Source organism: Magnolia sinica, chromosome 6 (assembly GCF_029962835.1).
Source record: "Magnolia sinica isolate HGM2019 chromosome 6, MsV1, whole genome shotgun sequence".
Lineage (NCBI taxonomy): Eukaryota > Viridiplantae > Streptophyta > Magnoliopsida > Magnoliales > Magnoliaceae > Magnolia > Magnolia sinica.
In genome coordinates, this window is record NC_080578.1 from 83,413,623 (window position 1) to 83,438,037 (window position 24,415).

The 24,415-nt window shown below is 38.3% G+C and overlaps 1 protein-coding gene across 1 annotated transcript in view; it reads left to right on the forward strand.

Moving 5' to 3' along the window:
• Window positions 1-4,342: 4,342 nt before the first annotated feature.
• The window catches only part of LOC131248949 (rRNA-processing protein EFG1-like), a 51,604-nt gene continuing 31,531 nt past the window's right edge, over window positions 4,343-24,415 (forward strand). Inside the window, exon 1 of the mRNA XM_058249478.1 lies at window positions 4,343-4,645. Within this exon, the coding sequence (XP_058105461.1) occupies window positions 4,487-4,645 (159 nt within the window). The 5' untranslated portion in view covers window positions 4,343-4,486. The remainder of the gene's footprint in view (window positions 4,646-24,415) is intronic.

Below are 24,415 nucleotides of genomic sequence, written 5' to 3' on the forward strand. Positions count from 1 at the left end.
TGCTCGAACATTCATATTTTTTTACTCAACAATGAATTATATGTCACATTCTCTCCTCTGCATCTATTATCTCCTCGAATCCAACTCAAGCGAGACTCGCAAATTCTTTGGTGTTGGTTTTGGGTTGAGTGGTGGTTTACAAGACAACTTTTGATGTTGTCCGTAACCTGCTGGTAAATCAGTATAAGGTCATTCAAAATCCCGAAAATCCCCAAAGATTCTAAAATTCTATAAAATATAAACCGCAAGTATGTGTGGGGAAGAATAGTGCCTAACCCATTTCTTCTCCGTCATCGAGGTCCTTGCTTAGAATCTCTAGTTGCAAATCTTATCCACAAGTCATCTTGGTTTAGGAGTCTTCGATTGCCCATCCCAATGTGATTATATGAGTTAGGGTCTAGTCGACCATATATTATGGGTCTATATCGGCCAATGATAACTCTAAGTCCCACAAATGTATCCAGGCAATCCATTGTAAACACCTCACCTCAAGGAAAATAGTTGATTTGCACACTGTATGACCCTGAAATCCAACCCAGCTTCAAGGCTAGACCTAAGCCCAAGCATATTTAGCCTATGATCCTAATAAAGTAAAATAGAACAACACGGAGCGATACCTGAACCTTATAGGGTCTCCCAAAGAAACCTGAACCCCATTAATATGGTGGGCGGCGCATGATGCACCACTTGCCATTTAGAATTTTATGAAAATTTGTGGTGAGATAAGTGGATGATGTAAAAGCTGAATCCCCACATTTGGAGTCCCGCTTGGTCCAAAATGACCCTTGTGCTCCTGCCATCCAACCAATCACCAGGTGCCACGTGGTACACCCATCCTCCCATCCAATCATACCCTTTTGAGCCTTCTTTAACCCATTTACTTTCCAAAAATATTAAAATGTCGCCCCTTGTACATATAAATACTTTTCTTTCATTCACTTCCACCATCACTCATCAATTACCAACCTAATCACCTCATCCATCACCACTCATATGATAAGGATAGTAAGATAGTAATAGGAGAGGAAGCCCTTTCAGCCCTAGGTCAGATTTTCCAAGTTCAAATACTAGTCACCAAAGCCACAAAAAAAAGAGACTGATCCGATCTACTCTAATCAATCATTACGACAACTCTTCACCCTTTTTACCCAGTTCGAGATCAATTACATTTGTATTCACGTCGACATTCTGCATCATCGTCTCTCTTCTTAACTCCATTGCTTTTTTATTCTACCAGGGTGTATGTTCCATGGCTTGTTGGCTTCTTGGATCTGCCCATAAAAAACTTGGATTGACTGGGACTTTCCACTTCTTTACTGTCACTCATAAGGCATGCGGATCCTGTTGGATTGATTTTTCTTGAGTTAGACACTGCATTCGCACAATCACTACATTATGTGCGTTTACATATGCATGCATTGCTTCAACCCTCCTATTATTCTAGTCAATTCAAGTATATGCTATGTGGCTTGCCCATTGTTTAGATCATGCATATCAGAACTCGAGTTGACTGGAACTTTTCTTTATCACCCCTCATTAGGTAAGTGGGTCATATTGGACTGCATTAGCCAATTCCTAAATCCATCTCTTGATATGGGCATTTCATTATTACATTATGCATCATTCATCATCTCGCATAATTTGGACGCTATAGCTAACCAAATATCTTAGATTCCGTTGTTTTATGAAGTAGAAACCGCACATTCGCATAGGTAGAGAAGGTGCCTGACACATTCATTCTCTATTACCATGGTCTCCTACTTAAAATCTCATGTTACAAATCAACAATCATTAAAATTAGGGAATCCCTGAATTTTTTGGTTTAAGGATTATGCAGGGTCTAGTTAACTATGAAAACATGAGTTAGCAGGCTAGTGGTGACTCCAAGTAAAAAATATAACACCCCGAGCATAACTGTACGAGAAAGCTTGACAGGGCCCCTATGAGCGCAATCTCCAAGATCCTCAATGACCGATAACGTTCGCTCATGCGTCGCACAACTACATCCAATATGCGAAAGCCTTAAATATGATGAGAGGAGTGCCCACGCACCTCGCACTCATGCATAGCATGAACATAAGTCCACAACATGATTGGTTCCAATCATGAACTTTGCTGCCCATGCAAGCCATAATTTTACATTTATATCATGTTTGCAAGTTATAACTTGTGCATATGTAATACCTATGGTGCTGAATTTGGGTTGCATTGAGTTGCCTAAAGCCTTGACTCAAAGGTGTTCCACTAAAAGATTTTCAACCCAAGCCTAACCTAGCCTTATCCCAACCTAACCTAAAATACATTTTTAGTTAATTAGGTTCGGGTTGACCCAGCCTAAGTTGTATCCCCATCTTCTATACAAGAAATGACATAGTAAAGCTCATTGAACTATAATAAGGTAAATCACCAATTAGTGTATACCACATTTCATTAAAAAGCACTCTTATTAATACAATAGAGCTGGTGGAACTTGAGTATGGTAGAGTCATCTGTTCATAGTGCACATGGCTAGGTGATTTATTGATCATAGTGCACATGGCTAGGTGATTTATTGATCTAAGTCGTCTAACTAGTAGGCTCTACCATGAATAGCTTGTGTTTTGAAAATCACGTGGAGTAAGTCCTATTCGTCACAATTATCAAAATCTACTTAATAAATGTTTGTCCATTAAACTACATTAGTCTTATATGCTCGCTTTTAAAACCACATTTTAAGTGTCTTTGATAATTAGATGACTGTGTATTTGGAAAAACTATACAATTGATGTAGGGCAAGCTAAATGAAGGGGCCCGATTGATTCATTTCTTTGTCATCATAAATAAATACCATATTGTTCCACCGGTATACCATATTACTAAAAAAGAAAGGAACTTGAGAAGCATTGCTTTTGCTACTTGGTCCTATAAGGATTATTTGGATGCATGAAAAGTCAAGTATCATGCATGGTATCCTGCATTGACATGTACATAAATTTTAAGCACTCTTTTACATGCAAAAATATAAGAATAATAACAACACATACCCCACATCTTTGCAACTGTTCATCCACAATAGTAAATGTTAAACAACAACTTACTCTAGTGGGAGAATATATCATAGAAGCATATTTGTTGCCTTAGAATTCAAAGGTTCAACATTTTGATCTAATACTATATCAAATCACAACTTGCTCTAAAAGCTAAGGCTTCTACCTCTTCATTTCCCAAGTGCTTGACAGACAAAGCACAACACAGATAATTTAGCATCGCATGATCTACATAACATGTGTGGGTCATCGTTTGCACTTCATAGGCATCCGCTCAAGGAGGTTTGTTTTGCTCCATGACATCATGTGGATTGCAGTATGATGTATTGGGAGTTTCATGTAGTTGAGTTGTTTTTTTTTTTGTCCCTCTTTTTCAATTACCCAAGCATTCTGTATGATAGCGCTTCCCTTGTTTGGGGAGATTTATCAAATCCAATTGTAAAACCCTACAAAAAAGTTAATGGAAACCGTCCATTTGCAAATCAAAAGAGCTAAATTAGAAATGGTTCAAATAATCCAATTTTGAGACTATTTTTTTGGTCTACTGCACACAAGTTGAAACCCATCACATAAACCGCTTGGATCATCTTTGGACGATTCAGATTCAAAGGGCAAGGTCCCAACCTATCATGTTCCACAAAGCGGATTGGGCAGTGACTAACCGCGCACTGAATAAACTGTGGGGCCCACTGTGTTTTAAGTAGCTTATCCACTCCGTCCACTCACCTTATCAGATAATTTTAAGGGTATAACCTAGGAATAAAGCATATTCAATGCTCAATTGCACCACACCACATGGAACAATGTGAATTGAATTTTTACCGTTGAAAATTTCGTTGTGGGCCGCAGAAGTTTTGTATCAAGCTTATATCTATATTTTCGCTTTATCCATCTCTGTGGTCTTATGAACAGACAGGATGATAAACAAACATCACTGTGGGCCCTAGGAAGGTTTCAACGGTAAGAATAACTATTCTCACTATTTACTATGATGTGGTCCACTTAGTCTTTGTATACACTTCAAACTTGGGCTCAACCCCAAAAATGAGCTGTAAAAATGGATGGACGGCGTGGATAACACACATACATTCACAGTGGGCCCAACGTAGCTTACTAAGTACGATAAAAGCATGCCGAGTAACTCAGTACGCAATCCGATTTCCACGTTGCAATGCGTCGGGATCCATCCAAGCAAATCTCCCAAGCAACCCTTGCCATTGGTGGTCCACCAACCTCGGTACGGCGCGTGTCTCGCTATTTCTCCTCGCGCGTGTCTCTTGACATTTGTATATAAAACCCTTGATTCTCTTGCTTTCTATTTTCATCCAAAAACCTCGTACGAGCTGCAGAAAGCCCGAACCAGAAGCGGGGAGAAGAGAGCGCTGCCCTAAAAGAATCTTCCCATTCGGACCTCAAATTGCACGCGACAGAGAGATATCCGGGCCGTATATTAAAATAAGATGGCCCACGGCGGCTATGCCAAGCGCCGGGTCGCCGAGAGGAGGCCCGTCAGCCGTCGATCGAAGGGGCCAGGTGGAGGGATAGATAAGAAGAAGAAGAAGCCCAAAACCGTTTCTCTCAAGAACCAAATCCGATCCACAGAGCGAATGCTTCGCAAGGTATTGGAAATGTTCGAAATCTGTGGGTATTTTTTCTTAGATTTTTTCAATTTCTGGTCATTTGTTATGGTATGGTTTTTAGGTTGGAGTTGATTGGATGGAATTTCTCTCTTTCTTCTTCTTCCTTTTCGAGTATATACTGCGAGTTTCGGATTAGTTGGTGGTTTTGTGGCAGTTGAAGTGATATGATATACACGAGATTCGGTTATCATGATGTTGTAGCTTATCGCTAATGCATATGCAGAAGAGGAATTGTATGATATGTGGCCCACCTGTTTGTGGTGGATATACTGTTTTCAATTCTGACTAGTGGATCGTGATGTTCTGGTAATCCAACTTGCTGACTTTAGTTGTAGATTTTTAGAAAAATAGAGGAAGATAGAGACTAGGGTGAAACCTTAAGTAGTCGAACAACCTAGTTGACTAGTCAGTCCAAGCTAATCCGATAGGAAATGACCATAATGCGTTTATTACTAAATATATCCAAGAATGCCATGAGAACAAATAAATGACAAGAGAGGCTGGGTTTCCTGTTTGTTATGCACAGGGAATTTCCCTGTCTGGTACCTAATCAATACATCTGGGGGCCATGGTTGGTTTATCCAATCCATTGATCTGATGGCCCCTATCGTGGATGAACCATCATCATCATCCAAGCCTTATCTCCACAGTTGTCAGCTACATGATTCCTTTTCTGCTTATTGTTTAGATTCATGTTGGAAGTTATGGCATAAGTTTGACACCAGCTGCCAATCTGACACAGCCCTCTTCTATTCGGGCTGGGGACCGGCAATGAGAGCATAAAACTCCCAAAGGCGCAATGTAATAGACTACAACATAAGTTGATACAATTAAGCTCCATCTAATAGTCTATTATATAGGTTAATTACAATCAACGAGTTATCATTGACAAGGTATTCCAAAACAACTATGTAACGGCCGTTACGTAACGGTAAGAGTGGTAACCGTTATGTGTTACGGGGTTTTAACGGCCGTTATGGACAAGAGATTGCTTTATTTCTTTTCACTGCATATAGGAATTGCTATGTAATTAGGTAACCGCATAATCACAGTGCACACTTTGCACAATTGTAGTGCCCAAAGGGCATAACAAAAAATTCATAGTGCCCATAGCCTGTCCTGAAGGCCATCTTATAAATATCTGACTCCTTAATATGTAGTTGGTGATATCTTGATCTTAAATCAATCTTGTTAATATCTTGATCTTAGCACGACAATCAATCTCAACATGGTTAGCAGTGAGCCAATCCATTCCTAGAATGATGTCATATCCTTCCATGTCCATAACCACTGCATTAGTTGGCATTATAATACCGCATATATTGACTTCATAGGACTTGCATATTTTGTTCACGGTAATCGTTTTCTCTACTGGTGATTCTATGGTAATTACTTTACTAAGGTTAATAGGTTTCAACCCTAGTTTCACTATGACACTTACAATAAATGATACGGCGGCCCCAAAATCAAATAATATAGCAGTAGGTTTATCGAGTAAATTGATCGTACATTTAATAACATTGTTATCTAGTTCTGGTTCTTTGACGGGTGTTATATCATATACGTCGGCTTGAGGGGGTGGTTGTTTGAAGGGTTGTCCTCCTTGATTCTGAGATACTGGGGGTTGAACTACTTGCTGAGGCCGGTTCTGCTGATACTGCTGTGTCCTGGGAGGCAAGGATTGTGATGCCTGTGAAGACAACTCAAATTGCTAAGACGGTGTAGGAAGTTGCAACCGAGGGGTAACCTGTTTAAGTGGCTGGATCTGGCCAATATCCTTAAGTCAGGTTATGCAAAAACGGGCCGTGTCCGTACTTCCTGCAATATGTACAATTTTTAGAAAAGAATTGATCCTAATTACTAGGTGCTTAAAATTGACTACTAGTTCGCTGCCTCTTCTTTTATGGCTGTTACTGGCTGGGTGCAGTCCTGATCTGACTTCCCATCTCTTTTATCTCTACTCGAGACTTCAAGAACCGCTTACTATCTCTTTTAGCCCGAAGAGCATTGTCAGTAATTTCAGAATACTTTTTAATATCATTACAGCAGAACTTGGTTCTAATATTTTGACGAAGGCCGTCATCGAATTTTGTGATATTGTATTCCTCATCTTCCATCATCTTTGGGACATCTTGATAGTTCAGCGAGCTTCGCCTCATACCGTGCCATTGTCATCGATCCCTACTCCACTTTTAAAAATTCGACCATCTTTTGATTACGGTAGTCCTTAGGGAAGTATTTCTTATTGAATTTGCCTTGAAATTCTCTCCAAGTCCATACGTGGTCAGTTGTAACCATCCTTTTAGCCGATATCAACTAAACATCTGCTTCGTCTTGTAGCATAAAAGACACCAATCGTACTTTCTCAGTATTGTGGCAATTCATTGCTTCTAATATCTTCTCGACTTGCTTCAACCAATCTTCTGCTACCGAAGGATCTATAGCACCTTTGAACACCGACAACAAAAAGTTTTATGAATTTCTCGAGCAAATCCACTTAACGTGTCTACTCGGTCCTAACTGGTGATGCTTGATGATGAGCTTGAGTTGCTTGGCTCAGATTGGCCAACATGTTCCATTGAACCGCAAATCGCTCCTGTTTTTGCTTCATCATGGCGGCTATTTGATTTACTAATCCAAATGCAACGTCCAACGGTTGCGTGCTTGGTCCAGTGAAATTGGCACGATTGCAGATAAGGTGATTGCGTATGCGTCAAGGCAGCTGAAGAATCATGAGCGCAATTATCCGACTCATGATTTGGAATTGGACGCAATCGTGTTCTCTTTAAAGATTTGGCGACATTATTTATATGGTGAGAGATTCGATCTTTTTACAAATCACAAGGGTCTTCGATATTTGTTCTCCTAGAAAGATCTAAATATGAGGCAACGAAGATGGGTCAAATTCCTTAAAGATTATGATTTCGAGCTATTATATCATTCTGACAAGGCAAATATTGTGGCAGATGCTCTTAGCAGGAAGCAACATAAGCAACAAACCATAACTAGACTAATGGTTCAAGAGTGGCGGATGATGAATTATGTGAAGGACTTTGATGTTGAATTACAGTTCCGAGAACAACATATTGGCTTATGTAACATAGTATTAAAGCATACATTGAACGAAAGAATCATAGAAGCACAAGGAAATGACTGATGAAAATGGTGGCTAAGCACTAAGGTGATGAGGCATCAGTTTGGAAAGTGTGGGAATATAAGGGGGTTCGGTATCACAATCGTCTTTGTGTGCCTAATATTTTAGAAATGAAGGAAGAAATTTTGAAGGAAGCGCACAAGACTTAGTTTACTATTCATTCGGGAGGTACTAAAATGTACCAGAACGTGAAGCGTTCATTTTGGTGGCAAAACGTTAAGAAAGATACCACTAATTATGTTTCTCGATGTTACACATGTCAACAAGTGAAGGCCAATCATGAAAACCCATCAGGACTATTGTATCCTTTAAAGATACCAGAATGGAAGTGGGATTGCATTTCTATGGACTTCATAGTTGGACTTCCTATGACATAGAAAGCATGATTCGATATGGGTGATCATTGACTGATTAACAAAGTCAATACATTTCATTTCCATTCGTATTACTTATTCAATGGACGTTCTTGCCAAACTGTACATCAAAGAAGTGGTGCGTTTGCACGGAATACCTAGTTCCATTGTGTTAGATCGTGACCCTCGTTTTACTTCACGATTCTGGACCAATTACAGGAAGACATGGGCACAACTTTAGACTACAACACATCTTATCATCCACAGTTTAATGGACAGACTGAGCGTGTGAACCAAATACTTGAAGATTTATTATGTGCATGCACTATTTCAAAGGTAGTTGGGATGATAACTTACACTTTGCTGAATTTGGTTATAACAACAACTATCAAGAAAGTATCGGTATGACTCTGTATGAAGCATTGTATGGGTGCCCCCGCCGTGCTCCTAACTGTTGGATTGAAGTAGGAGAGAGGTTTGATTGGGCCAAATATTGTCTGAGAGGCTTTTGAGAAGGTGGAGCTCATTCGAAAATGGCTTCAAGCAGCTCAAAGTCGACAAAAGAGTTACGCGGATAACTGAAGACGTGATTTGGAATTTTCAGTGGGGGATCATGTATTCTTAAAAGTCTCGCCAATGAAGGGTCCGATACGATTCGATACAAAAGGAAAGCTTTCCCCTCGGTTTATTGGACCTTTTGAAGTGTTAGATCGAGTGGGAGTTGCAACATATAGACTTGCATTGCCACCACAGCTGTCGAGTGTTCACGTCTTCCATGTGTCAATGCTAAGGAAGTACGAAAGAGACGCCTCGTGTATCATCGATTGGCAAGATCTTGAGCTTCAGGAAGATACATCTTACATGGAAAAGCCAGTTCGCATTTTAGACCAGAAGGAGCATGTGTTAAGAACAAAGATGGTATCATTAGTCAAGGTGTTGTGGAATCATCATGGAGCTAATGAAGCATCGTGGGAGCAGGAAGTTGAAATGCGCGAGAGGTATCCTCACATGTTCGAAGAATAGTTCTGGTACATTTCGAGGACGAAAATTTTCTTTTAGGGGGGTATAATGTAATGACCCTGAATTTTAGTGCACTTAGAACTAAAATAAATAATTAAATATTTTTATTTTTAATTAAGAAACAAAAACAAGTCAATAACTGAGTTGGTGAAGGCACTCTTGGTCGAGAGAGAGGTCAAGGGATTGACTCTTGCCATCGCGACTCTTGGTTGCGGGTGAGGTGAGAGGAGTGATTCCTGGAGTAGTAATAATAACTTTTTGTCAGATGCCACAAAGATTTCAAATTCTAGATAAGGGAGGATGTGTTCATCCTATCTTATATAGAAAAGCCTTCTTTAAAAATGGATACAAGAGAGGCTTCCTGCAGAAGAAAAACAAAAGAGAGAACCCTAGGAGGAGATTCTAGGAGGGCTTGATCAGGTAAGTTCCAACCCTTGGATCTTTTTATTTTTATTTGTTATTTTGTTCATCTCTTCCTGATCTATGCAATGGATGGTGTTGATCATCCACACGATCATTGGATAGGTGCGTAGAGAAATTTTAACAAAGAGATGATTTGTAATTTCAGATATGGGCAATAGTATTTTAGGAATAGATTTAATTGCTTGCATCCGACTGTGTTAAGATGGATGTTAACGGGTGTTGATCATCCACACGATCATTGGATAGGTGTGTAGAGAAATTTTAACAAAGAGATGATTTGTAATTTCAGATATGGGCAATAGTATTTTAGGAATAGATTTAATTGCTTGCATCCGACTGTGTTAAGATGGATGTTAACGGGTCATTTGATCCTAAGCGCCAAAAGATACCAGTGCCTTAAATTTTAGATTAATCTAATCAGGGGATGGGCCATTTTTATCATATTTAACCATAATTTATACGTTAGATTATAAAATGTTGATCGGACAGATGAGATCAGATCCTCACCACGTCTGCTCATTCTAGAATAGATCTAAATTGTTATCCAAAGAGTATGGGCAGATTTGACCGTTTGATGGGCCATAAGGATGAAAGGTTAGAATCGTACCTATTATACTTTGAATCAAACTTTAAAAACATAAATGGTATAAATCTAAGTGATCTATTGACCCATTCTCAATTTGAAATTTTGTGATGTCAATGGATGACTTAGATCTGTCCCATATGATCAATGGATCGTTTAAAACAAGACAAATAAAGAAACTTAAAAAGTTAAAATTTTTGATCATCTGAAAAATTTCAGCAGGATTGGTTCGACCGGTCAATAGTATACTAGAATTTTTAGTTTTTCTAAACTTTGATATTTTAAATTTTATGAGTTAAATTAGTGACAATTATTGATCATCTAAAGATAATAGGATGATCAGAGCGCTTGGTTGATCAAGTGGACCCCACATGATAAGATGACTAATTATAAGTATGCAATCTAAGAGAATTCAAAATCTAATGGTTGAATTCTCCGTGTGGGTTGTCTCGAGTTGAGAATTTATTAACCAAAGGTGAATTAATCAAATAAGTTCGATTGATGCAAATAGAGAGCTAATTGAGTTATGTAATTAGGTTATTTCTAACTAATTGTTCCCAAGGTAACATATCGGAATCCACATCACCAGATTTCAGGTGAGTGATCCTAACATGTTTCCTCTCCGTTGTGATTAAATTAATCATCTGATTATTTCGCTGATTGTGATTCCTTGTGTTGTATGCTTTGTTCGCTTAGAATTGAAATGCCATATACTACAATATATGTGAAAATTGTTAAGATGTTGCATCAATCATTCTCATACATCCACATCATGCATTGCATAACTGCGCTGAATACCTAGGGGCACTCCTTGGATGACTTGTAGGTACTTACAATACTGGGTAACATAGGGAACCATACTCGGATGCCCACAATATGTGAAAGCCTACCAAGATGGTGGAAGCTTACCCCAAGGAGGGGAGATGCGAGTTGATGGGATCCAACTCAAGTATGTGGACTGATCAACCACTTGATGCATTCACGCATCCATGCATCTCATGACATTCATGCATTTCTATTTTAATTATGATGCGCATGGACCATGATGGGTTCACTCACTAGGCCTGGCCAGTTGACGTTATATTGATGGAGAAATCGTACATATTTAGTGCACGATGTAACAATTGCTCAAGTTTCAAGGCAGGAAGATGAACCAGTAGATGATCCATAGAAGATGAACTGAATACGTTGAATTAATAGTTTGTTGAAATGGAGCCGATACTATATTACTTGTTTATGCTTTGGAATTTATTTCAGTTGGAAGATTCAGACTTGTATATGTTTTACATTTATTAGTTGACTAGCAATTTCATAAAGCCCCAAATGGTGGGCCGTAGTTTGATAATTAGTTTTTATGAATGTTACAAACATGCGAACTGAATGTTTATTTATTGGTTGATGTGTGTGAATAATGGATGTCATGGAAACCTAGAATACAGAAAATTCTTGGCCTCTAGTCAGACGAAGTGACTTATTGCTTTAAGTACACTCACTTTATGAGTCATGGACCGTAACTCAGCTCAAAGGGTGCACACTCTGTATTCGATTTATGGGGTGTGACAGAATGGTATCAAAGCGATGCTTTTTCTAAAACTAGTGACCTGTAGGTTATGTACCCCACTAATTTTCATTATTTGTTAACCATTGAAATTAAGAACAGTACAACAGGATTTCCCTCTTGATTGATGTATGGAATGATTAACATAGAGACCCAAAACTAGGTTCCCTATTAATTATTGTGAAATGTAGAAAATAAAAATTTAAGTTCCTTGCACTCTGATTTGAATACAATTTAGATTAAGATGGGTTAGTGTGGACCAAAATAAATTTTAAGGATATTTAATCCACAAATTTTTGTCGGACAACAATGGGCAGCACGAATCACTCACCTTGTAAAATTCATAACTATAAAAGTACTACTCCGATCGAGGCAATTCGAAAGGCTAATCGAAGATAGACAAGTCTAAATTAAAATAAAAATAATTAAAAAAATTTGAATATGATACTTACTGTTTTGATTCAGGGAGTTAGTATAGGCTGCAAGGTATCCCGTATCGATATCGGTTGGCGTAACGGTGCCCTCCGATACGGATACGGGGGTGTAACGGCGATACGGGGGCATAACGGCCTGTAACAGTGCATTTTTTTTTTTTAAAAACCAAAAAAATATGAAAAAATATGGATTAAATCTAGAATATTCTAAGCATTCCAAATATGCATTCATCTATAAATTGGAATATGTTTATGGTGGTGTAACGGTCCACTCTTTGGTGAGAAGTTGTATCGGACTGTCTGGTGAATTTATGAACCAGATAACCTGAATTCGACTACAAAATTCATATATTTAATTTTCTAAATATCTAATTTATATACTTAACAATTTGATATCATTTCTCCCATTAGTTCTTTTAAAAAATAAAATTAAATTCAGGTAGATCGCGTTGCTAATTTGGGGCTGACTTGGAGGACCAATCCATGCCCCAAATCAGCCTCAAATTCATGCAATTTATTGGCATTATCCCACTTGTGAATTGGTGGACATTTATTGGATAGCGAATCATGAAAAAAAATCAAAAGGCCCTATTTTAAAAAATAAGCGTCCACAAATTAACAATTAAAACTATTCAAACAATTTGATTTTGGCATTTTGAGTTAGCAATTATAGTCCATAATTTAATTGGTAAATTTTAAGTTAATACATGTCTCGTGTACAATTTTTTAAGGGCCCGAATTAGGTAGGACTCGGATTGTGGAGTGTAGCACATGAGTGTCAAAGTTTTTTAAACCCCACTCGTGATGAATGTGTTATATCCACACCGTCCATCCATTTTGCCAAATAATTTTAAGGCATGAGCCCAAAAATGAGGCAGATCCAAAGCTCAGGTGGGCCGCACCATAAGAAACAACAATAATTAGACGACTATCATTAAAAATTTATTGGGGCTACAAAAGTTTTAGATCAAGCTGACATGTGTGTTTTCCCTTCATCCACGTCAGTGTGACCCTATTAACAGGTTAGATGGAAAATAAATATTACAGTGGACCCTAAGAAATTTTTAATGGTGAGCATTCTATAACCATTATTTCCTATGCTGTGGTCCACTTGAGATTTGGATCTTACTAAATTTTTGAATCATAACCTAAAATGATGTGGCAAAATGGATGGACGACATGGATAAAATAAATACATCATGGTGGGGCCCATGTGACACGTGTACATTTTATTAAATTGTGCGACGTGCTGCGTAACTCATACGCAGTCCACTCATTTGACGCAAGCAAGTCCTGTGGGTCTGATCATGAGGTATGTGTTATATCTAAATCGTCCATTCATTTGACGAGCTCGTCTTAAGGCTTGACAGGAAAAATGATACAGATCTAATTATCAAGTGGACCACACTGCAAAAAGCAGTGGGGGATTGAACGTCTACCATTAAAACCCTTTTTGGGATCACAGAACTTTTGGATCTATATGAAATTTGTTTTTCTTCTTCATTCAGGTCTTTTTGACCTTTTGAACAGATTGGATGGAAAATAAACGTTATGGTGGGCCTACGAATTTTTTAACGGTGAAAATCATCATCTCCGCTGTTATTTTTGGTGTGGTCCAAACGATCTTTGGATACGATTCATTTTTTGGCTAATGCTCTAAAATGATATTTAAAAATAGATGAACGGTGTAGATATAATAAATACATCATTGTGGAGCCCATGTAACTTTGATCTCCTTTGAACCGTTCGTACAACTCGGAGCTCGAGGAGTGTCAACGCTCATCTTAGCATGGCACGTACCTACAGAAGCTATACTGGTGTATGGTACACTAGTCAATCTGCTTTCAATTTCAAAAGCAAAAAACGGGAGAGGGAAACCGAAAAGAAAAAGAGAGAGAGAGAGAGAGAGAGAGAGAGAGAGAGGACCCTGGGCCGCAGCCGCAGCAGGGCGAGAAGAAGAGGAAGAAGAGGGAGAAGAAGAAGAAGGAGAAGAAGAAGAACAAAAAAAGGTATTTTTTTTTTTTAAAACCTTTTTTTTTTTTTTTTCATTTTTCTTTAGGGTTATGGACTGTAACGTTTGTTATGGTACCGTAACGGTTGTTACGAACCCAAAAAACAGAGGTGCCCCGTTTCATGGTTGATGCCGTTACCGTTACGTATCGGCCGTTACGGCCGAAACGTAACTGATTTGGGATACCCTGATAGGCTGGTCAGAATTCATCAAATCTGGACAAGTCTAACTGCAGGAATTTTAATAGTTTTTGTGGTCAGAATATTGAGCTAAAATTTTACAGAGAGACTCTATACTTGTAATAGGATAACCAAAAAAAAAGGGATTTAAGTTGAAGTTCCTAAGTATATTAAACAATGATTATGACCACATCCGACATACAAAAATTGAATCTGCCCAAAAATTGGTGTCCTTTTGGTTTAACTGACAGTATCTTTCATTTTGATAATCATCTTTGGTTAAAATAATGATTTTATCTGAAGTACGTTATTTAGAGATTTTTTAAAGTGTGAAGTTAAAAATCCATAATCCCTACTAAATTTTAAAATTCCTTTTATTATATGAAAACTATGGCCTCAAAGAAGACACGTAACATCTGTGACTTAGTCCCTTTTACTAGCGCTACCCTTCCTCGTGACCTAGTAGTGGACACCACTATTCTAGAAGAAGATGAAAAGACGAAAATAGAACATGATGAGAATGTAATCGAAGGAGACGATGTTGAAGAGGGACCGTAGAATCCTGTACCTCCACCTGCAGCAAATCAAGGTGGGGCTGGACCAAGCACTCAATTTCCTGTCCCCATTTGCAATGCGTGCCAATTTCGCTGGACCTAGCATACAACTGTGGGACGTTGCGTTTGGATTAGTAAATCAAATAGCCGCCATGATGAAGCAACAACAGTAAGGACCGAGTAGACACGTGAAGTGGATTTGCTCCAGAAATTCATAAAACTTCGGTTGCCGGTGTTCAAAGGTGCTACAGATCCTTCGGTAGCAGAAGATTGGTTGAAGCAAGTAGAGAAGATATTAGAAGCAATGAATTGCCCCGATACTGAGAAAGTACGATTGGTGTTTTTTATGCTACAAGATGAAGCATATGTTTGGTGGAGATCGGCTAAAAGGATGGTTACAATTGACCATGTATGGGCTTGAAGAGAATTTCAAGGCAAATTCAATGCGAAATACTTCCCTAAGGCCTACCGTAATCAAAAGATGGTAAAAAATTTAAAACTAGAGCAGGGATCGATGACATTGGCACAGTATAAGGCGAAGTTCACTGAACTATCAAGATATGTCTCAAAGATGATGAAAGATGAAGAATATAAAAAATCACGAAATTCGATGAGGGCCTTCGTCAAAATATTAGAACCAAGTTTTGTTGTGATGATATTAAAAAGTATTATGAAATTATTGACAAGGCTCTTTGGGTTGAAAGAGATAGTGAGCGGTTCTTGAAGTTTCGAGTACAGATAAAAGAGATGGGAAGTCAGATCAGGACTGCACCCAGCCAACAACAACTGTCAGAGGAGGCATCAAACTAGTGGTCAATTTCAAGCACCTAGTAGTCAGGATCAATTCTTTTATGAGAACTGTACATATTGCTGGAAGTTCAGACACAAAGCCCGTTTTTACAGAACTAGACTCGGGGATATTGGCCAGATCCAACCACTTCAACAGATTCCCCCTCGGTTGCAACTTCCTGCACCGTCTCAGTAGTCCGGGCAGTCTTCATAGCAGAATTTTGTGGATTAAATATCCTTAAAAATTTATTTTGGTTCACACTAACCCATCTTAATCTAAATTGTATTCAAATCAGAGTGTTGGGAGCTTAAATTTTTATTAATACATTTCACAACAATTAATAGGAACCTAGTTTGGGTCTCTATGTTAATCATTCCATACATCAATCAAGATGGAAATCCTGATGTACTGTTCCTAATTTCAATGGTCAACAAATAATGAAAATTAGTGGGGTACATAACCCATAGGTCACTCTAGGTTTTAGAAAAAGCCTCACTTTGATACCATTTTGTCACACCCCATAAATCGGATACAGAGTGTGCACCCTTAGACCTGAGTTACTGTCCATGACTCGTACATTGAGTGTACTTAAGGCAATAAGTCATTTCGTCTGACTAAAGGCCAAGAATTTTCTGTATTCTAGGTTTCCATGCCATCCATTATTCACACACATCAACCAATAAATGAACAGTCAATTCACATGTTTGTAACATTCATAAAAACTAATTATTTAACTACAACCCACCCATTTGGGGCTTTATTGAATTGCTAATCAACTAATACATGTAAAACATATACAAGTTTGAATCTTCCAGCTAAAATAAATTTCGAAGCATAAACAAGTAATATAGTACTGACTCCATTCCAACAAGCTACTGATTTAATGTATTCAGTTCATCTTCCTCAAGATAAGGCCACTGTCCTTGTGGATCATCTACCGATTCATCTTCCTGCCCTGAAACTTGAGCAACTATCACATCATCCACTAAAATTGTGCGATTTTTCCATCAATATAACATCAGCTGGCCATGCCTAGTGAGTGAACCCATCATGATTCATTCGCATCATAATTAAAATAGGAATGCATGAATATCATGAGCAAGGTATTACGTATCGGCATCGGTGGGCGTAACGATGCCCACTAATACCGATACGGATACGGGGGTGTAACAGCGATACATGGGTGTAACGGTCCGTAACGGTGCAAATATATTTTTTTTTTTTTTGCCAAAAAAAATGAAAAAATATGGATTAAATCTGGAATATGCTAAGCATTCCAAATATGCATTCATTTATAAATTGGAACATGTTTATGGTGGTGTAACGGTCCACTCTTTGGTGAGAAGTTGTATCGGACCATCTGATGATTTATGAACCAGACAACCTGGATTTGACTGCAAAACTCATATATTTAATTTTCTAACTATCTACTATCAATGATAGATATATTAGAATGAATGTAATGTGAAAATATCTTACATGTGCAGGTGTTTGCAATTATTTTTCATAATTTATTCTATATTAAGTTATTAACAAATAACAATCTAACATACCTGTGGTTGTGATTGTGATTCTTGTCCTGTGACCGTCATCCTCAAGTCAAGAATAAAAAAAAATAAAAATTAGTAGTGTCTGACATACTCCCCTGCAACTTGATTAAGGATTACTTGATTGGTTATCTGTGGAGCTATTTGAAATACAAGTTTGGCAGTGTCAAGTGTGTGCTTGGCTGCTTGCAATAATACTGCTGTGAGCTGTCTGCTGCAAATACTTACCCTAATATAAATATATACTTACAATCACAAGTCACCACCAAAATGAAAATATGCCTTTTTGTGGTTGCTCGACCTCCACATCATCGTCATCGTCATCATCAGGCTGAGGCTATCCAATAGGTGGAGGTGCTGCATATCCATAATATCCAGTGCCAGAAGGAAATACTAGATCAACGAAACCAGAGGATGACTGATCCTGACTAGGCAACGACTTCGACCCTGAGTAAGGATATCCACCAGTGCCCGTCGAATAGCCATACAGGTGCCCGTACTCAGGCTGTTGAGAATCTCGAGATTGAGTGTCTGTGATGAGTAACTTGGATTCAGATCTGGATATCTATAATCATATGGATATGGATCGTGAGGACTACTCTAACATGAATGTGATGGAATAGGCTGATTATACCTATAATCATAATCCAATTGGCCATAAGAATATCCATCATAATAACCAAGACCAGGAGCCTGCTGATGTTTCGGATCTCCCGAACCCGGTGCACCACTAGACCTACCCTCCTGCTGACTGTATCGTGACTTAGTACACTCACAAGTCCGACCTTGTGTACTACCTTGTCGATGTTCATCGGCATCGCGATCTGTAGACGGCTATATGGTGTGCTGAGCAACACCAGAAGTGCCAGCACCAGGGGCAGGGGTGTCATTATTACCATCATCCGACACGGTCACGCTACCATTGCTCGTACTCTTTTGTTGATCTTGAGCCGTACTTGGCATAAAAGCTACCCCTCTTACTGGGTCCAACACATCTGCACGACTCTCTTGTTGCACTGTGCGTATTATTGAGTTATCAATTTCCATTTCTTCACTATCCTCTTCAATTTGCTTTTCCCTTGTTTCCAGCTAAGGTAGAAGCAGGTCATCCTCATCATAAAAATTGTCCAAGTTTATTGGACAGTAGTTTGTGTAATCGGCGGCTATAATACTCCTATGATGTCGTCGCATTCTTAGCTTTATATTGTAGTCTATGAAGATAAGTCTATCCAATGTCCTAGTCTGCAATCTGTTCCTATTCTTTGAATGAATAAGTGCAAAACAACTCCAATTCCTTTCGGAGCTAGAAGAAGACGTTGTCTGGCTCAAAATTTTTACTGCAATTTTTTGGAGAGCCTTTGTACTCTCTCTAAAATTCATCCATCATTCGGCCGGTTGCAACCTAGATACTGCATGCTGTGCAAGAGCATATCCAAAGCTACCCAGGCGATATCAAAATGTATTTAATTCATTTAACGCCTTTATTTGCATATCTAAGTCAGGCTCTAATCTCTTTATCACATTCTTTAGCCCGACACGAACTTCATCATTCTTAACAAATGATTGGATATATCTGTACCTAGGATTTAGGTAGTAACCTGCTGTATGAAGATCGTGATGGGGTTGTCTTGTTGATCATATTCCAATAAGACTCCCAACTTCTACAATCATGTTGAATTGCCAACTTTGCCTTATCCATGACATCATATAGGAAGCCCATGGTGGGTGCTTCGTCGGTCTCAACAAGATGGAGTATCCTCATTAGTGGCTCCATCTCCTTTATGATCGACTTGACCCTCTTCCAATATTTATTGTCTCGTATAGTGTTCGCGACTTCAACCGGTGTCCCTGATGTCTTCTACCCATGTTTTGTGTTGAGTCAATCTTGAGAAGCGAACATCTCACTCAACTCTCCCCTATGTTGGTATAAACTCTCAAATCCTATAAAGTTTGTTGCGAATCTAGTCGCCGCAGGCCTCAGCGACTCTCGTCCTTTCGTGAAATTCCTCATTATTGCGACTACTTGATTATGATTGTAAATAAACGTCGTCACTTCTCTTGCCCTTTCGACCATTTCCTTAACATTCTTCTTCTTCCCAATATCTTCCAATATAAGATCAATACAATTGGCAGCACATGGTGACCAAAAAAGATGTGGTCTCTTTATCATCAACTTATGTCCTGCAAGCTTATATGATGCTTCATTATCTGTCACAATCTGCACTACATTCTCCTCTCCAATCTCATCTACAACTTTATCCATTAGTCCAGTAATATAATTAGAATCTTTTGTTACGTCTGAGGCATCAGTTGGCTTGTGATATATAGTTCTTAAGTGATAGTATACCATAAAGTTGATCATGCTGTGTCTAGTTGGGCCAGTCCAACCATCACACATGATCGCGCCTCCTCTGGCCTGCCATATAGGTTTAAAGGTAGCCACGTATGCTTTCACGTCCGTATACTCTGCATCTGTCCATTTCCCCCTAATATCCCTAGCCGTGGGAGCTTTAATTCCTTCACCTGCTTCTGCTGCTGCATCAATTGCCACATGCCAATATGGAGAATTGGCCGCGTTAGGAGGTATGTTGGCATGTATAAATAACTTTGCTGCTGCCCTACCTAGCTTAATATAAGTTGTCTTTATCTGTAATTTCAAGCCAAGAGTGGTTAAAAATTGAAATAGAATGATTTAGAAAGAGTTTGGAAGAAAGAAGTATAAAAAAAAGTGAAAAATCGGACCTTAAAAAGAAGAAAAAAACTAGCCGTTATTGGATTGTTACGGGGCCGTTACGCATACAAAACGGGGGGGGGGCGCGGGTGTGTTCCCACTTCGACCCCATATCGCGTAATGGCCCAGACCGTTAGCGTTACGTATTTGGCCGATAACCGATTCTGAATTCCTTGATCATGAGATGCATGGATGTGTGAATGCATCAAATGGGTTGATAAGTCTACTTGCTTGAGTTGGATCCTATCAACTCGCATATTCCCTTTTTGGGGTAGGCTTCCACCATCTTGGTAGGCTTCCACATATTGTGAGCATCCAGGGATGATCCCCTAGGCCACCCGGTACTCTAATTACTTAGAGGTCATCTAAAGAGTGCCCCCGGGCATTCAACGCAGTTAGGCAATGTATGACATGGATGCATGAGAATGATTGGTGCATCATGTTAACAATTTTCACATATATTGTAGTATATGACATTTCAATTCTAAACAAACAAAGCATTCAACACAATGAATCACAATCATCGAAATAATCAGATGACTAATTTAATTACAACGGAGAGGAGACATGTTGGGATCACTTAACTGTAATATGGTGATGTGGATTCAGATATGTTACCTCGAGATCAATCGTTTAACAATTTCCTAATTACATAGCTCGATTAGCTCCCTATTTGCATTTATCTAACCTATTTGATCAATTCACCTTTGGTTAATAAATTCTCAACTCGGGACAACCCACACGGAGAATTCAACCATTAGATTTTGAATTTTCTTAGATCGCATATTTATAGTTAGTCATCTTATCATGCAGGGTCCACTTGATCAACCAATTGCTCTGATTGTCCTTTATCTTTAGATGATCAATGATCTTCACTAATTTAACTCACAAAATTTAAAATATCAAAGTATAGAAAAACCGAAAATTCTATGATTTGAAATTTTAACCTTTTAGGTTTCCTTATTTTTCTTGTTTTAAATGATCCATTGATCATATGGGATAGATCTAAGCCATCCATTGACATCGCAAAATCTCAAATTGAGAATGAGTCAATAGATCACTTAGATTTATACCATTTATGTTTTCAAAGTTTGATTTAAAGTATAATAGGTACGATTTTAACCTTTCATCTTTATGACACATCAAACAGTCAGATCCACTCATATTCTCTGGATAACAATTTAGATCTATTCGAGAAGGAGCATACGTAGTGGGGATCTGATCTAATTTGTTTGATCACGATTTTAGAATCTAAGGTATAAATGGTTTTTATGGTTAAATATGATGAAAATGACCCATCCCCTGATCAAATTGATCTGAAGTTTAAGGCAACGGTATCTTTTGGCGCTTAGGATCAAATGACCCGTTAAAATCCATCTTAACATAGTCGGATGCAAGCAATTAAATCTATTCTTAAAATACAATTGCCAATATCTGAAATTACAAATCATTTCTTATTAAAATTTCTCTAAATACCTATACAATGATCGTGTGGATAATCCACACCATCCATTGCATAGATTGGGAAGAGATGAACAAAAAAAATAAATAAAAAATCCAAGGGTTAGAACTTACTTGATCAAGCCCTCCTAGAATCTCCTCTTTCTTTCTCTCTGTGGTTTTCTTTCTCTCTTTTGTTTTTCTTTTGCAGGAAACCTCTCCCATTTCCTTTTTAAAGAAGGCTTTTCTAAATAAGATAGGATGAGCACATCCTCCCTTATCAAGAATTTGAAATCTTTGTGACATTTTACAAAAAGTTATTATTACTGCTCCAGGAATCGAGCCTCCGACCTCACCTGCAATCGAGAATCGCGGTGGCAAGAGTTGATCCCTCGACCTCTCTCTCAACCAAGAGTGTCTCTACCAACTTAGCTATTGACTTGTTTTTGTTTCTTAATTAAAAATAAAAATATTTAACTATTTATTTTAGTTCTAAGTGACTATTTATATCTCCAACATGTTTTAGATTTGTGTTGGTTCTTTCTTCTCATCTAGTTCCTAAGTTATATTAGGAACCTCTGTGTGATGGAGGATGGGAGCAGACAATGTGGGAAGAGATGGCATCCCTTCACTGTAATAACACGTGGGAGCTAACAAATCTTCCAACTGCAAGCTTTCTTTTCATTGTATATCTCCAACATTTTTAAGATCTGTGTCGTTTCTTTCTTCTTATCTAGTTCCGAAGTCATATTAGGAACCTCTATGTGATAGAGGGTGGGAGCAAACAATGTAAGAAGAGATGGCATCCCTTCACTGTAGTAACGCCTGGGAGCTAACAAATTTTCCAACTGACAAGCATATTGTCGGGTGTTGATGGGTGTGCAATATTAAATTTCAGCTTGATGATATTGTGGAAAGGTTGAAATCTTGTTTGGTTGCTAAGGGTTATTCTTAGACTCATTAGTATGGATTGTATGCTTTCGTCTCGGTTGCAAAGCTCAACTTTATTCGTGTTATAATATTTGTTGTTGTTAATCATGTCAGGCATTGTTTTGGCTTGATTTTAAAAATGCACTTCTACATGGATGTATAACAGAAAGTGATATATATAAGTTAACCATCTCAACTTGTTGTTTAAGGGGAGTCAGATAAGGTGGGTAAGCTAAGGAAGGCGATTCATGGATCGAAGCAGTCTCCAGGTGCATGGTTTTGCAAGTTTAGCAAAGTAGTGTTGGAATGCGGATTACGACGAAGCTAAGTTGATCATTTAGTTTTCGTGTGGAAAGGCATTTCTGGATTGATTGTCTTAGCCGTATGTCTGGACGTTGTTGTGGTCAAAGCAACACTAGTAGAGGGCTTGAGGACCTTGAGTAACATCTTCAAGTTTACTTTTTAAGGAAAGATTTGGGCCATCTTCGGTATTTCATTGGCATAGAGGTTGCTAGATCAAATGAAGGTGTCAACCAATCTCAAATAAGCTGTCATGTTTTTTTTTTTTTTTTTTTTTTTTTTTTTTGTAGAAATGGCTCTCCTTATTGCTAAAGAAATTGATACACCAATAGATCCAAATCAAAGCTAAGTTAGTGATTAAGGTAGTGTGTTTGAAAACCTAGCCAGGCATAGAAGACCAATTGGGAAACTTATCTACTTGACTATCAACAGGCCAAATATTTCTTAATGTTGTGAATGTGGTTGGTAAGTTCATGAGTTCTCCTAGAGTTCCACTTATGGATGCAGTTGTGTGTATTCTTTGATATCTCAAATGAGCACTGGAATAGGGAATCTTATATCAACAATATAATCTTCACTTTATAGGATATTCTAATATAGATTGGGCAGGTTCTCCTACTAATAGACAATCTACAACTGGATGCTGCACATTTGTGCGAGGTAATTTAGTTACATGGAAGAGCAAGAAACTAATTTTCGTTACCTAGTCTACTGCTAAATCTAAGTATCGAGTGATGGCCTACACCACATGTGAGTTAGCGTGGTTAATGAAGCTTTTACAGGAAATGGGTTTGCAGTGATACGTCAATGTAGTTGTTTTATGATAATCAAGTGGCTACATATTGCAAACAACCCAATCTTTCATGAGAGATCCATGCACACAGAGGTTAGTGGTGAAATTTTTATGTTGTACATCAAGTCTTAAGATCAGCTTGTTGACGTGTTCGCCAATGCTCTTGGCCAAAATCAATGTGAACGTATCTTTCATAAGCTGGGCATCAACATTGTCTATGCTCCAGCTTGAGGGGGAGTGTTAATAGTGATAAATTTGGGAGTATTAATAGTGATAAATATGGGCCATCCAATCGAACGGTCTGCCTAGATGATTGTAATATGGGGCCATACAATTGTATGGGCCACATGCTCTCTTTTCTTCATCTTGTAGTCTCTTGGCATATTTGATACTGCACCATTGCTGTACATGTTGAATAGTATTATTATGATTTTTTGGTTCTTATGACTTAACTGAATAAAAGCAAGGGTGTAGGGACGTTCAACCCGAAGACATTATTCTTTTCCATTCCCTTTCTCTCAACACTCTCATTTCCCCTTTCTCTTCTCTCTTATCTCAGATTACATATGCATAAAAGAATAAGGCATTAATGGACCTCGTATGGCTTTGTCTGTGAAACTATTCCATGACACTTATCTATTGGACCAGATGTGCATTCCCTTAACAACCGAAGGTCTAACAGGGTTATGGAATTAGTAAAACTCTGAAGGAATTTACTACATTATATGTTTGTTTGACAATTCCATCCTCATGTTGCAATTAGTTGCATAAGTCCAACAATGCCTTAATAACAAAATTTTTAGCAGTCTTTTCAGACAAAAAAAGGTCTGAAGCAGCAGAATTTTTAAGAGCAGCGAATATTGGTTATTGGCAGGGTACTGTCCTCTTGACTATCTTGTTCCATCAGTTTCAGTGGTTTATATCATCATTGTTGAATACAATTGCGCTC